Source organism: Propithecus coquereli, unplaced genomic scaffold, assembly GCF_000956105.1.
Source record: "Propithecus coquereli isolate 6110/MARCELLA unplaced genomic scaffold, Pcoq_1.0 Scaffold210, whole genome shotgun sequence".
Taxonomy (NCBI): domain Eukaryota; kingdom Metazoa; phylum Chordata; class Mammalia; order Primates; family Indriidae; genus Propithecus; species Propithecus coquereli.
Window position 1 is genome coordinate 4,541,929 of NW_012146079.1, and position 15,342 is coordinate 4,557,270.

General features: G+C 41.6%; 1 protein-coding gene across 1 annotated transcript in view; it reads right to left on the reverse strand.

Annotated features, from left to right (window-relative positions):
- SMYD3 (SET and MYND domain containing 3) overlaps window positions 1-15,342 on the reverse strand; it is a 583,727-nt gene that overhangs the window by 117,194 nt on the left and 451,191 nt on the right. Inside the window, exons 6-8 of the mRNA XM_012644393.1 lie at window positions 12,196-12,263; window positions 10,540-10,642; window positions 1,739-1,849 (exon numbers count right to left, since the gene is read on the reverse strand). Coding sequence (XP_012499847.1) covers window positions 1,739-1,849; window positions 10,540-10,642; window positions 12,196-12,263 — 282 coding nt within the window. The remainder of the gene's footprint in view (window positions 1-1,738; window positions 1,850-10,539; window positions 10,643-12,195; window positions 12,264-15,342) is intronic.

Genomic DNA, 15,342 nt, shown 5'->3' on the forward strand with positions numbered 1-15,342 from the left:
ATGATCACATGAGCCAATTCCTTGTAATAAATCTCTCTCTCTCCACACACCTGCTCGTTCTGTTTCTCTGCAAAACCCTAACTAAAATAGCGTTAAATAAACTTTTATCACAAGAAAGTAAAGAAATTGACTACCCCAAAGCCATTTACACCCCTCTTCTGCCTGTCTTTCTCTTGTATAAAGACTGAAAAGCTAAAATACAGTTTCCTAGCCTCTTTTACGGCTAAGGATGGCCATATGACACTATTCTGAACAATAAAATGTAGGCAGCCATCCCTAGGAGGCCAGCCCTTTGCCAGGGACTTGCCAATCAAAACCAATCAGATATCATCTTACCACAGTTAAAACAACATACCAAAAACTGCTGATGAGGATGTGGAGAAAAGGGAACTCATAATCTTGGTGGAAATGTAAATTGGTATAACCATTATGGAAAATAGTGTGGAGGTTTCTTAGAAAAACTAAAAAGAGAATCACCATAAGATCTGGCTATCCAACTACTGGGTATTATACAAAGGATAGGAAATCAGTATAGAGCAAAGGGATACCTGCACCTCCATGTTTATTGCAGCACTATTCACGACAGCTAAGACATGCAATCAACCTATATGGCCATCCACAGACAAATGGATAAAGAAATGTGGTATATACACACAATGAATACTGTTCAGCCATAAAGAAAGAATGAAACCCCGTCATTCATGGCAACATGGATGAGCCTGGAGGACATTATGTTAAGCAAAATAGGTGAGGCACAGAAAGATAAATACCACATGTTCTCACTCATACGTGGCAGCTAAAAAAAAATTGAGATCATGGAAGTAGAGAGTAGAATTGTGGGTATTAGAGGCTGGGAAGAGAGGAGAGGACTGGAAGAGGAGGAATCAGTCTGGTGTTCTGCAGCACTGTAGGGTGAATATGGTTAACAATAATTTATTGAGTATTCTCAAAAAGCTAAAAAAGAGGATTTTGAATGTTCTAACATAAAGAAATGATAAATGCTTGCGGTGATAGATGGTAATTAACCTGATTTGCTCATTATACATTATGTATATACATGTATCGAAATATCATACTATATCCCATAAATACACACAATTATTATGTGTCAACTAAAAATAAAAGGAAAGAAAGAACAGAGATAAAAAACAGATCAGTGGTTACCAGGAGTTGGGGTTAGAGTGGTAGGATTGACTATAAAGGGATACAAGGGAACTTTTTTGGGTGATGGAACCACTCCATTAATATATGTTGTTTTTGACAGCAGTTTCATGACTGTATGTTAAAAAATCACAGAACTGGTTTACTAAATGGGATGAATTTTTGGTATATAAATTATACTTCAATAAACCTTATTTAAAGAAAAAATTTAAAGAAATAAACTAGATACAACTTGGTGTGTTTATTACAAAGCAATAGCTATTATTAGCAATAATGTAATTCAACCCTTTTGCTATATGCTCTAATAACACTCTGGCCTTCAACATTCCTTTAATTACATGATTAATGCCTACATTCCCACTGGACTCTAAGCTCCACAGATCCTTTACCTTTGGTTAAGTCTCAGCTTGGTGAGTGACAAAAGTACCACAAAATAAGATATATGCCACTCAATGTATTATTTTATTAACCTGTTTCCTGCCATGCCCTTTGGGGTAATGAAATAAAAACAGAGTTCTCTGAAAGATCTCTGAGATACTGCCTGGGCGGTGTTCCAATCTGGTTCCACACAACATACCTTGTCCTGGGTTTGGCATCGGAAACAGTCACACTCAAAGCAGTACTGGTCCCTCAGCTGCCTGCGGCGCTCCTCACTGGTCATCAGCATATCCAGGTAGCAGATGGTGAGCTGGGGAGGCCAGAGAGAAGGACATTTCATATGGCTGTTGTGCTTATTTTCTTTAACTGACAGTTATTATTGCTAATTATTAAATAAAACTTGTTTTTACTATATACCAAAAAGTATGAGAAAGGAAGTACCACTTATGGTCTCTCTACCCAAATAATCACATGTAAAATTTTAATGTATTTCCTTTCAGCCTTTGTTACGTGTTGAGCACATGTATATCATATATTTATTTTAAAGAATTGGGCCCATCCCCTCTACACACTTTTGTACTTTACCTTTTCTTCACTAAACAATAAAATACCAAGAGCTGTCATGTGTCTGGTGTTACTAAGGTTTGGTAATAAATTCTATAATAATTGGGAATCAGAGAAGCCAAATTAATACTGGCAATCAAATGGGTGGCAGATGATGCAGGCAGATTGCCCTTAAATTCTAACCAATTCTATAGCCGCCTCATGGAATTTAGGGTTATCCAAATTTGGTATCTTCAAAATTAGGAGAAAGGAGAAAGTTCTCTTACTTGTAGCTATGTAAAAAATGTGGAATGATTTTCAAATGGGGAGAGTTTGACGTCACAGTGTAATCATTGACGGAGGCTCTTAAATTGATTTCTTTAGACCTTCTCAAACAGTAAATATTCCCTGTTCTGGATTGTGAAAGGTTATAAGTGTGGATATATTTAAAGAATTCTTTAGGTTACCCTTTAGCTCTAAGAGTCCACTTTAAGTCACAGGTTTTTTGTGGGTTTTGTTTTTTTTTTGTTTTTTTTTTGTTTTAAAGAGAGACTGAGTCTTGCTCTGTCACCCAGGCTGGAATGCAGTGGTGTAATCATAGTTCACTGTAACCTCATCCTGAGCTCAAAAGATCCTCCTGCCTCAGCCTTCTGAATGACTGTGACTACAGACCCGTGCCACCACACCTGGCTTTTTTTTTAAGAGATGGGGGTCTCACAATATTGCCCAGGCTGGTCTCCAACTCCTGATCTCAAGTGATCCTCCCACCTCAGCCTCCCAAAATGCTGGAATTACAGGCATGAGCCATCACGCCTGGCCTAAGTCATAGGTCTCTAGGCAACATCATGATGTTTAAACATTTTGTACTTAACTAGATTTCCTATGCACTGAAAGTCTAATTCAAAATACATAAAACAAAACTCCTGATTTCCCACCTCAGCATGTTCCATCTTAGCTGGAGCCGTCCCACTCTCAGTTAGTAGTAACTCACATTTTGTGTTATCTAAGCTGAAATCTCAGAATCATCCTAAGTTTTTTTTTTTTATTTTTTTTATTTTTAGAGATGGGGGTCTTGCTATGTCACCCAGGCTGGAGTACGGCGGTGCGATCACTGTATCCTCAAACTCCTGGACTCAAGTAATTCTCCTGCCTCAGCCCCCTGAGTATCTGGGACTACATGCATGCGCCACCATCCCAGGCTAATTTTTTAATTTTTGGTAGAGACAGGGTCTCGCTACGTTGCCCAGGCTGGTCAACTCCTGGCCTCGAGTGATCCTCCAGTGATCTCCTGCCTCAGCCTCCCAAAGAGCTGGGATTACAGGCATGAGCCATCGCACTTCATCACAGGCAGTTAGAGAAGCAACGGCTTCACATAATCTGACTCTGTTCCCTCTCTGACTCATTTCCCACTCGCCCCTCATCCCTGCCGCTCCAGGCAGCCCGGCCTCTTTGCTAGCTCCACACACGGTCCCACCACCTCAAGGCCTGTGCACTGGCCTCTGCCCTTCCCCTAGCTCCACTATGGGGATCGCCCTCATTTCCTTGGAGTTTCAGTTAAAACTCACTTTCTCACTGCAGTCTAACCTGAGCATCCTATTTACAAAAACAACTCAATTCCCATCCCTCCCCAGCACTCATAATTCCTTCCCCTTTGCTAGTTTTTCTTTTTCTGTAAAACGTATCAGCTTGTACCATACTGTAGAAATTATTTATTTGCTCTTAAATGTGAAAATTATGGGAGTATGTGTGATAGGGGAGGAAGGGAATATGGTCTAAGAGAAGAATGAGGCAGGATTATCTACTGAAGGAGACGACAAAAACTCCCTAGAGCAAAAAACTCCATGTGGTTTTTCTTCAAAGAAAGCGTCTCGTGTCTACAAAGCACGATCTTACTTGTTTGGAATCATGGCAGGGCAGAGAAGGCCATCCTCTCTGACAGAAAATGAAGCCTGGGGAAGGCCTCACTAAAGCTGCAGGGGTAAGATAGGGTGGGAGGCAGCCTGGCCTGGCCAGCCAGATCTGTCAAATCCACCCCGGCCATCCCTAGGTTGACAGAAGCCACAGCCTGGCTCTCCACGATTCTTCACGTGTTAGGCAACTATGATATGCTGCTCCATGCACAGAAGCAGGAGTACCTACCCTTAAGCAATGCAGACAGTGATGTTACTGAATACCTACTACACGCTAGGCACCTGGCGAGGCATCGCGGAACAGTGAAAACCAGCAAAGGTCGTGGATTCAGGCAACGCTGAGATTTGCACCCGGATCTCTTGATTCAAGCCTGATGCTCTTTTCACAGTAACACAGCTGCTTCTCGTACTTCTGGGGATGCTAGAGGAGAGGGCAGCTTCTTAAGGAGCGGCTGCACACCGTCAGCCCTGCAGTATTCAAGCCTGTGCTTGGCAACGTTCTGCGGCAACTGGGCTCCTTCAACTGACACCACAGCCACTTCTTAATTCCCTGAATGTTTCTCTTGCTTAATGATCCAAAGCTAGGGCTTCCTCTGAGGTGCAAAAGGCTGCTATACCAGGCAAGTTCCTCGTTTCTAGAGAACACTATGTTCCAAATTCCAAACAAACAATTCCTAAGCACACTTTTTGAAACCGACTGTTAGTTAAGTCGGGGGCAATATATACATTCATCTTATATTATCAGGCTCTCTGGGTCCCAGTTTCTTTATATGAGGTGAGGTAGTAAAATGAGCTGATCTCCATGTTCCCTCTTGGGTTAACTCTAGGACCCTAATGCTCAATCCAGCCCAATGGCTCTTCATCATCAGACCCTGCTAGCAGGTCAGGTCAACCGGTAGTGGTTACCGGGTGATCATGTGTGCCCAGCGTGGAGCCACTCTAAGGCTTGCCCCACCAAAGAATGTGCTTGACTAACTCAAGCCTTTATTACAAGGGCCCAAAACTCACAAGTGATCATGCCAGGCAAGGAATGGGCAGCAGGAGACTAGTTATTTCATTTAACCCCCATAAAGAGACTCTTAAAGCCTCCCCTGGTATCCTGGAACTTCCCTGGAACCATTACCTGGACTATGCAACGGCTTTCTAACTGGACTCCCTGCCGCCTTCAGTGTACCTTTCATCTTCTAAATTGCTTTGAGAGGCATCTTCCTAAAACTCCCATCTGACCATGTCATTCATTTCTCTACATGAAGACTTTGGATGGTTTCTCATTGCCTATGAAGAAAGGCACATAAGGCTTTTCCCACAGATTTTCTACCTGCCTTTCCAGCCTCAAGCTCTCTCCCTAAACTTCGACCTGTCACAATTACATCCACTGCTCCACCTCTGAAACAATGCCACCACCCCAGCACGTGTCTGGGCACTGCTGCCTACGCTGGCCAGTGCCCCTTCCTCCACACTCAGTTAAGAGCAAGCTTGTCCTTCCAGCTTGGCTCAGATATGCCTCTTCCAATGAGGACTGTCCTGTTCCTTCAGAGAAGGTGACCCATTTTTCCTTTTGTGCCTCTTTCATGCCACTGAAGTTGCAAAATACACTGTATCAAAGCTGAGGGCCTCAATGGCAAAACTATTTTTTATTCGTATTTTTGGAAAAAAACAGCCCGATTACTAACTGGTAATGACAGCTAAGACCATTTTATCAGCCTAAGATAAAAACCTTTATTAAAGACTCATTGACTCACCAGTTGTAATGGAATATCTGCTCATTAAATGTAGGGCTCAGTTAGCGGGAACATATATATGAAACTTGGTCATTGATCAGTTGATGCTTTAATGGCATAGAACAGAATTGCATTAAAATATTAATGCCACTGACCATTGCTTTGCCACTTTAATTCAACTCTTACAGAAAATACAGTAAGCACTTCCAACTTAGAGTAATATGAAATAGATTTTCTGGATCTTGAATATGTTGTTTGCATTAAAATCTCAAGGCAAAATGAACCTCTTTTCCATGAAACCATCTTTTCATTATCTGCAACTCAGTGGATAATAAGACCAAATTAAAATTAGACCTTGTTTTCATTTCTGGAATTACATTGTCACAGTTACAAATTTTTCTACTAAAACTAACTCTGAACTGAGAAGAGACTTTGAAAACTCTCACTGCATTTTAAAGTCAAAGCTGAGTGTCATTCTTGTCTATGTGTCTCACAGATCCTGCTAATTTTAGCTTCTAAATATTATATTCTTCAGATCCCCCATCACATGCCACCACCTGACCCTTCCCTGACTTCAGGCTGTCGTTGTCACTTCTTGCCTGGATTATTACGTCACCCCAACCTTGCTCCACACAGAAAAACCTGGTCATGCAGTTCCTTTGCTTAAACCCCTCAGTGATGTCCCATTGCCTGGCCTTCTCCCTTCCACAAATACTGAGTGCCTCCTACGTAACAGACAGTGCTGGGGAACCTTCAGATGGACTGAACTCTGTAATAAGGCCCGCAAGGTGTTTGTCGGTCTGGTCCCTACACATTCCTTTATCAGCTGGTCACATCTAAATTCTCCAGTCTACTGATGAGAGCTGCTTCTTGCTCACTGAACTCACCAATCTGTCCCTGGCCTCTGTGTCTGTATGTATCGTGCCTTCCCCTGCCTCACTCATCTCTCTCTGGATCCTTTCAGAGTCTCCAAGTCACTCCTCTGGAAGCTTCTTAACTGCTTCCCAACCATGCCCTTACTAACCACATGGGTGCCCCTGCTCTGAATTTCCATAAAGCCCGGTTCACGTTTATATCACTGTGCTCCTCATATTCTACTAAATATTATCGTTTTCTGCTCTCTGTCAGTTTCCACAACTATACCCTGAACTCCTGAAGGCAGGACTGGGTCTTATTCATCTCTGTATTCCTCAAAGTTTCTAGAGCAGCTACCCCAGGCTCCTGCTACCCGGTAAGCATGCAGTGAATCTATTAAACAGCTTAGCAAATATGATGACAGAGACAAGAAACAGATTGTCCTCCATCCCCAAACCCATTAGATTAAAACTGACATTAGGGATACTGATATGTTCAATTTATGTAAATCATATTTCTCCTAATTGATAAGGCTCCAGAGAAAGCTGGCAGCAAAAGGCACTATTTATAACAGCTACAAATTCTTTTAACCAGGGGTTCCCATGAGGATGGCCTGGACTATCCAGCCTTCTTTCCTGATCTGTGTTTTGTAAGACTATCAGACCATCAAATGCATTTCATAGCTTCACACAACTCTGAAGGGGCTGCCATCAGCAATCTAGTCAAGTGAGCCATGACTTAAATGATACTGCAAACATTTCTCTGCAGGGTGTGGTGGATGAGGAGACAAAAATCCAAAACCAAAAAAATAAAAAGGCCCCATAACTCAGCATTATGATGGAAATCCTTACACAGCTAAATGTTATAAACTAGCAAAAGTGCCACTTTGAAGGGAAATGGTCCAAAGGATGGATTTATGTGGAGAGGAACAAAGGGTAAGAAATTTCCATGGTAATGCCTATTACTGTGGAACCTTGTGCAATTTTCTTGCTCTCTCTGTGTGAGGTTTAAAATGTACCCATCTCAAACTGGCAACGGGTTGGCCTTCATGTTCTTTTCTTTCCAGGGGCCATGGGGCACATCTGAGGATTGCCGGTAGTTTAAAAATGGCTTTAAGAGTCTACTCCACCTCTTCCTTTCATCTTTAACAGGTCGCATGCATTCACTCAACAAATACAGACTGACGATCTTCTGTTACAGGCACGGTCCGTCTTCCCTCATGGAGCCTACATGCTGATGCTCACACTCCAAGTAGCCCATCTTAAAACTGTGATTGACCCAATGAACATTAAAGCCAAATGCAAAGGTGATGCTATGATGCTATTTAAATAAAGCTATGATTTGCACAATAAAGAGGAATTACCCCACTTACTCAATGCCTCAAAATGTCTTTGCTCTTGGTGCTTCCTCTCCCCTACCTCTACCATAAAGGGTCAGTTTTAAATATACAAGATGTATTTCAGGTGTTAGGGGTGGCTACAGGCAGAGACGAGGGACATAAGTCTTTATCAATGATCCAGCAGTTCCACACAAAGAACTCTTCCATCCAGAATGCCAATAGTGTCCCCACTGAGAAACACTGCTGGTCTTTACAGTACACCTAATTTAACAGTCACTTAAACAAAGAGTTACTGAATGCCTCCTGGGTGCAAGGCAAAGTGCCAGGAGATACAGAAATATGACACAATTGCCTATCCTCATGAAGCTCATAGTTGAAAACAGAAGTCACCAAAAGAGACAGAGTAAGTGCCAAAGATATATTAATAACCACTATAAGGCAAATATCAGAGGGAAAGGTCCTTTAATGTGGAAAATCAGGAAAGGCTTTATAGAAGAGATGGTGTCTGAAAGGGTGTCATAGTTCATTTTCTGTTGTTATAACAGAATACCACAGACTGGGTAGTTCACAAAGAAAAGAAAAGTATTTCTCACAGTTATGGAGGCTGGGAAGCATGATACCAAGAACATGGCGCCAGCATCTGGTTGGGGTGGGGGTTGTTCTTGCTGCATCATAACACGGCAGAGGGCTTCACATGGTGACAGGGCAAGCATATGCCAGCTCAGGTCTCTCTTCTTCTTCTTAGAAAGCCACCAGTCCCATTGTGGGGACCCACCCTGATGATCTTACCTAATCCTAATTACCAAGGCATCTTTCTTTGGAGGCGTTCTTTACCCACCTCTAAATACCATTAACATAAGAATTTAGTGATTAAGTTTCCAATACATGATATTTGGAGGACACAGTCAAACCAAAGCAAAGGGCCTTGAAGGGCATAAAACATTAAGACAGGTAGAAACAGGGGGCAGAGACAGGAAGGAGAACTAATCAGAGGAAATGTCATTCATCAAGACCTATATAATGGAATGGAAAAATTTTTATTTTCTTAAGCTGGTATAAGAAGGATTTATGGAAAGAATCCTCTTTTTCTTGAGAAGATGTCTTGCTAAGTATAATAGAGGAAAATATCTGAGTCTGAAGGGCCTTACACTAAGCAGAAATGTTTTGTATTAAGCAAGAGGAAAGATTTGCTTGTTGGTCCAGATACAGAAAAATAAAGACATAAAAAAGTGAAATAAGCACTAAAAGACAATGTGTTTTCTCAAATAAATAAAAACCAATCAGGCAGAATAATTGACAACCAATCCCAGAAAACAAGATACAAGAAAGTTTTTTTGTTGTTTTTGAAAACTTCAACCATTTCTAATAGTTTTTCTGTTTGCTTTGTCAAGTTAGTTGTTTTTTTTTAATTTACTAAAACATCGTCATCATCAACAATAGCCCCCACTCTTCAGCAAACTAATAAAATAGATAGTGATTGCTGAAAATAGATAGTGGTTCCCTTTCTTAGCTGCCATGAGGTCATATATGGTCCCAAGAAAAAAAGTCTAAATTTTCCATGTCAGTAATTTAATATCCCAGCATATGTAGGACACTGGTCCTAAACACTGGAAATTCAGAAAGTGGCTGTGTAAGAAGTGGCTCGTTCAGTTGAAGATCAGTTTGGAGGGAGTCCTGTCAAAGCCAAATCCTTATCTACGTAAAATATGGTACCTCTGAGTTCAGGTTTTATTGGCTGAGTGCTGCATAAATGCAATAAAAGCTTATGATACTGTTTTCCTTGCAATAAATATCCACTTTACCAAATTGGAAGGTAGAAGGAAACTGAGTTCTAGAAAGTGTAAAAATCCATAACTCAGAACTTAGCACAGGCAGTAACTGAGCAAACCCCATGCAGGCTTGGTTTTAGCAGCCCTGGAGCAGCCCATCTGCAGCTGTCTTGTGAGACCTCAGCCTTCTGTTACGGTTCCTCATCAAAAGATGCTGGGTAAGCTGTCTGTAAAACTGGAAGGGTCAAGGCCAGTTTGCTGCTGGAGGTCACACTCCCTTGTCCTCTATTTCTTTTGCATCTTTGCTTAAATGATCACCCAGAAATGCTGATGGATTTGTAAAGGCCCCAATATAGCCTGAAAGAGTAAAGGAAAGCTGTTTGCTTTACTAACACAAAGTAAAAAAGTGTAATTACCTTCAAAATGCAATTAGTGGCCTTGGAGTAAATAAGCCTTGGGGATCGAAGTCCCAAGCTCTCTACCCTCCCTGCCCACGCAACGCTGACCACCTGCAGGGGTACGACAGGCTGCCGGGCTGTTGCCACTGAGGAGATTCAATGACGCCCATGCATGTGTGTAAAACATGCGCCCTCTGTCACACCCACAAACACCTCTCACACACATAAAATAGGAACCGTCATCATCTGGAAGTATGGTGGCAAAAAAAAAAAATTAGTCCACGTATAATTTGGGAGAAGTAACAATTAGTTGCTGGGTAGAGGTGACTATACGACGTTATCTTCTCACAGGCAGGACAACCAAAAGCTGCCCCCTCGGGCACAGCTGGCTTTATAGATGGGCCATGCTGAGAGGGTCTTTGATGGGAAAGGGGGCCATTCGGGGGGCAGTGTGAGTTTCCTTACCTCCTCTCCCACCTCGACGTCACGGACAGCGCGCAGTAAGAGGTGGGGCCCATTAAACACAATCGAACAGTTGGGGTCACAGCTGTGATTGAGCAAAGACATACTGGAGAAAAAAAAAGGGAGACCATAATGGCTCAGCACACAAAGTCAAACAGCTAAATTTAATAAATGTAATGGGCAACAGATACCTTAGGTTGGCAGGCAGCTGCAGGTGGCACTAGGGATTGAGTACTCAAGGTGCAATCACAGAAGTGTCACTAGCCCACTTCCTATGAAGTGCAGCTCCCCAAGACAGAGGCTAATTAGGGAATTTGTTAATAAAAACATTTTCTGGGTCATTTTTGGGGGTAGGGATAGGGAGGTGGTTAACTCGTTAGACACCAGCCAACCTGAAGATGGGGGTGCCGGGGGAAACTGACCTGCAAGGAAATAATCCCTGAGATAATGGGATGCAGCAACCAAAATACCACTGCCCTTCCCACGCAGGCCCTCATCTGCTGAGCTCCTCTGGAGGAAGTGCTGCCTCTGCTAGAACATCCACACTGAAGGGTAATTAGGAGTATGCCCCCTTAGACGCAGAGCTGGGCTTATCTTGCTAACTAGATCCTGATGCGTTTTGGGCCATGGTCTAGTCTTTTTATTACCTTGGAGGTACATGTGTTACCATCTGAAAAATGGAATGGTTTTAAGCTGCTACCATAAATTGACAATAATTAGAGTGAACGCTTACTATGTAGAGTGAACACTTTCTTGTACTTGAGCATGTTTATTAAATTTAATCATCGTAACAATCTTATGGGGATCATTTATAGGTGAAGAGACTGACATATAGAAATTAAATTACTTGCCCAAGGACAAGGACACACAACTAGTCAGTGGTGACTGCCTCCAAACCAGGTGGCCTGAATTCAGAGCCCACACTCTGAACAATTCTGTTGATGCTTTTTGAGAAGCACTATCAATAGACCTGATGTGCAGCTAATGACACCTATGAGAATAAAAAAAGCTTAATTCTCAGATTCACATTTAATTATAAGAAAGTCTAAATTTGTATTTGGACCCTTATGGCATACAAACAAAATGAAACTAGAAGTGACCGTAGTACTTGTGGAAAAACAGTCTAGTAGCTCAGTGATCAGGGTCCCCTCAGTGATAGCTGGGGAGAGAGCACTTGAGAGGGACAAACACTGAAAGTTTTCTTGCCTCCTTGAGGGACAGAGCTCAGAGGAGGCTAACTCAAAAGACAAGATGAAACCAACTGGTGCAGTATGACAGATTTGGTGAAATAATCACGTGCTTCAGCCTCAGAGGTTGGGGGATAAGACCCGGGCAGGGGTCAAGTGAGTAACCAAATCTCAGCCTGATGGTTAATCATTGCACCCACAATCCTCAACTTTTTACTGCGAAGTCCCCCTGAGAACAAGAATTTAGGTCTGAGGTCTGCCTCTTTCTTAATACCACAGCATATAATGTAGGGTTATAAAACTGTTTTCTTTAAACTTAACATTTTCCATTTTCTTGTAATTTATCACTAAGTTCCCAGGTTGGCTCTTGAACCAGCTGTTGCATTTGCCTTTCTAACTACCTCTGAAGGGCTGGGATTTGGGTAGGAATTAAAGCTGTGTCTTCCAGTAAATGAAATACTATCCACCATACCTGGGGTATAAGCCAACACCAACTTCCTGCATCTCTGCATTACAGATGGTGAAAGAGTTGCAGATCACCTGTAAAAACAAGGGAGAGACAATCAGTATCACTAGAGTCTCTTAGGAAATTCTGTAGGTGAAAGAATAAAAATGTTCAAAATAAAACATAAGAGCCCTTTAATAGTTGCTTTGGAAAGATCCAAACCAAACACTGACACTCTTTGATTTACAAAAGAATTTATCTGGAACATACTCCCCTTAAGAACTTCAGGTGTAAGTGCAGAAATACCAGCATCCTGGGGAAAAACAAAAACAAAAACACCAAAACAGGCTTAAGCCAGCACAGGAGCTATTAAGTTCAATCTAAGCACCCCCTGACTCCCAAAGTTACACCGTTACATGAAATGCTCAAAATTCAGAATACGAATAAACTATTTATTGAAAACTAGAATCCTACACTATCATGATTTTTCACTCGCACTGCCTGTAGTTTCCAAATGCCACTGTTTATCTATTCAGTAAGAGCAGCCTGACTTTTTTTTCTTACAAAGAGTGAAGTATACCCTGAGTGAGTTTGTGATCCAAGTTGATGACAGACCACAAGGCACAGGAAGTCATTCAGTCAAGCCATGGCATTGACTAGGCACATGGGACCCATCACTCAGTATATGGCACAGTCCTATACCCTATGGGGGGTGGGGTGGGGAAAAGGAAATTTAAAAATGCAATCACTGTGCTCACTCAAGGAACTTAAAAACCTCATTTTTGGAATAAGGTTAGTGTATGAGAGACCACATAGAATCACGGAAAGGGCAGTGGACTTGGAATCAGAAAATCTAGGTCCTAGCCACACATCACTGTCTCAGATGGATGTTGGGGAAAGAACAATGAAGAAAAAAACCAAAGTCCCTGCCTTCATGGAGCTTAAGTTGTAGTTGGAGAAACAGATTTTTAAAAACCTCAACGATAAAAAAAAGTCCCATGTGGATAAGCGCTAAGGAGAGAAATAAGGTAAAATAAAGGCACAGAGGGAAAAGTAGTCAGCAAAGTTCTTTAGGATAAGTTGACACGAAAGCAATGACCTGAAGGGATTGTGGAAATGAACACCTGTATACATGGGTGGTGAAGGTTCATGTCAGGAGAAAGAGCAAGTGCAAAGGGCCGCAGGCAGGGAGGCTCTTGGTTACAGAGGAACGGCAAGAAGGCTGGTGTGGCCAAAGCAGAATAGGTAAGAAGAGCAGTAAACTACGACATCAGAGAGGGAGAGGCAGCAAGATCACATAGGGCCTCATAGCCGTGTTTGAATTTTATCCTGAATGAGACAGAAAGTCACTGGATTCTGAGCCAAGGAGGGAATGGATCTGACTTCTGTTTTAAAAGGATCACTCTAGCTGTCCTGTAGACAATGGGCTACCAAAAGGCAAGACTGGAAGTAGACAAAGCAGGCAAGAGATCACTTGCTACAGCTCAGGTGAGAGATGCTGGTGGCAGCAGAAGGGAGAACGGGGCAGTACTGCCAACAGGACTTACTGAACGACTGCTTACGGGGAATGAAAAGAGTCAAGGGTAACACTCGCGTTTTTGGCCTGAACAAGTAGAAGATTATAGTTGCCATTTATTAAGATGAGGAAGAAGGTAAAAGGAACAGGTCTGGTTGCAGGGGGGAGCTGGGAGAAAGTCCAATAGTTCTGTTTTAGTTATGTTAAACTTGAAATGGCCTATTAGACATCCCAGCCAAGACTAAGAATGAGCAATTGGAGTTCAGGGGAGCAGTTAAGGCTGGAGATATAAATTTAGGATGAAACATGACAAAGCCCATATAAAAAAAAAGGAGAAGAGGCCACTACAGACTTGAAAGAAACCAGTGATTACAAATGGATGCTGACTTATTATAAATTTTCTATAAAGGAAGAAGCAGTGACAACAAATTTCTCTAAATCAGGTTTATATGAAAGAACACAGATTCAGTCCTTTGAGATTCTTCCACTGCTCCAAACAACTCTTACATGAAATCTAGTGCGACCTACCATGATTTAGCACTTTTTCCTCTAAAAGTCTGATAAAACTGCAGTTTCAAATCAGGAAGTAAATTGGTGTGAATACTCATATTTTAAATAAATGCTAGTTAAGTTGTTTTAGGGCATTCATTTTGCATTAAGCTGCAACAGTATACTGTCTCTCTATATTAATATTTATAATAAAGTGGATGGTAAAAATATAGGACAAAAAATCCCGTGTTTTTGTCTTGAAATTTTAAACATTTAAAAATGCATACAAATTTTGGGGAGGGGTTATAAATTCTAACACATATTTTAAAGTGTAATCAGAATTTTGGTTTAATCCACCAACAAAAAACCAGGTCAAACAGATATAATTAGCTAACTTTTGGATCAAACTAAAATAGTTTTTTCCTAAACTATGAAGCAAATTAAAGTGTTTTCCAAAATAGGTTTATTCTGATGGAATTTTTAAGAAGGAAGAGCTAACGAGGAAATGTCAACTTGGTTGTCTCTTCCTCTGGGAAATGTTTCCTGATCCCTAAACTTAGCAGCATTTATCACACGAAATCATTATTTACCCATTTGCTTGTCATATCACACACAATAACACTGTAAAATACTCGGAGGGCCAAGATAGCATTTCATTTATCACCGTATTCCTCTGCCTAGCCCGATGCCTGGCACACAGAAGGCACCAGTAAGTGTATTTCTAATAAACAGATGGCTGCATGGGTGTGGTCCCCAGTATCTGCATAATACTTCATTATCCAGAAAAGGGTCAGGGAAGACGCCAGAAACAAATCATAGGTCCCATGTGGATGTGGAGGAAGAGAGATGGACGTAGTCTGCGCCATGAAAAGTAATGGGACGAGTTAGTCTTCCATTTCTCTTGTCCTTAGGCACCTCATCTTTATATATCCCTGCTCATACCTCTTTGCCCATTCTTTTTCTCCAGTCTAGCTCATTTTGTGTTTCATCTTCTATTCTACTAGACCAGTGGATGGGATAACCATCTTCTCCATCAGAAGAGCACAAGGACTCGTTTGATTCTCTGCTTAATACCAGGGGCCTGATACACTGGGCACAAAATAAATATTTGCTGAATGAATGAATGACAGACCTCACGTTTCTCTCCTTTTACACTTCTCTTGCATCTT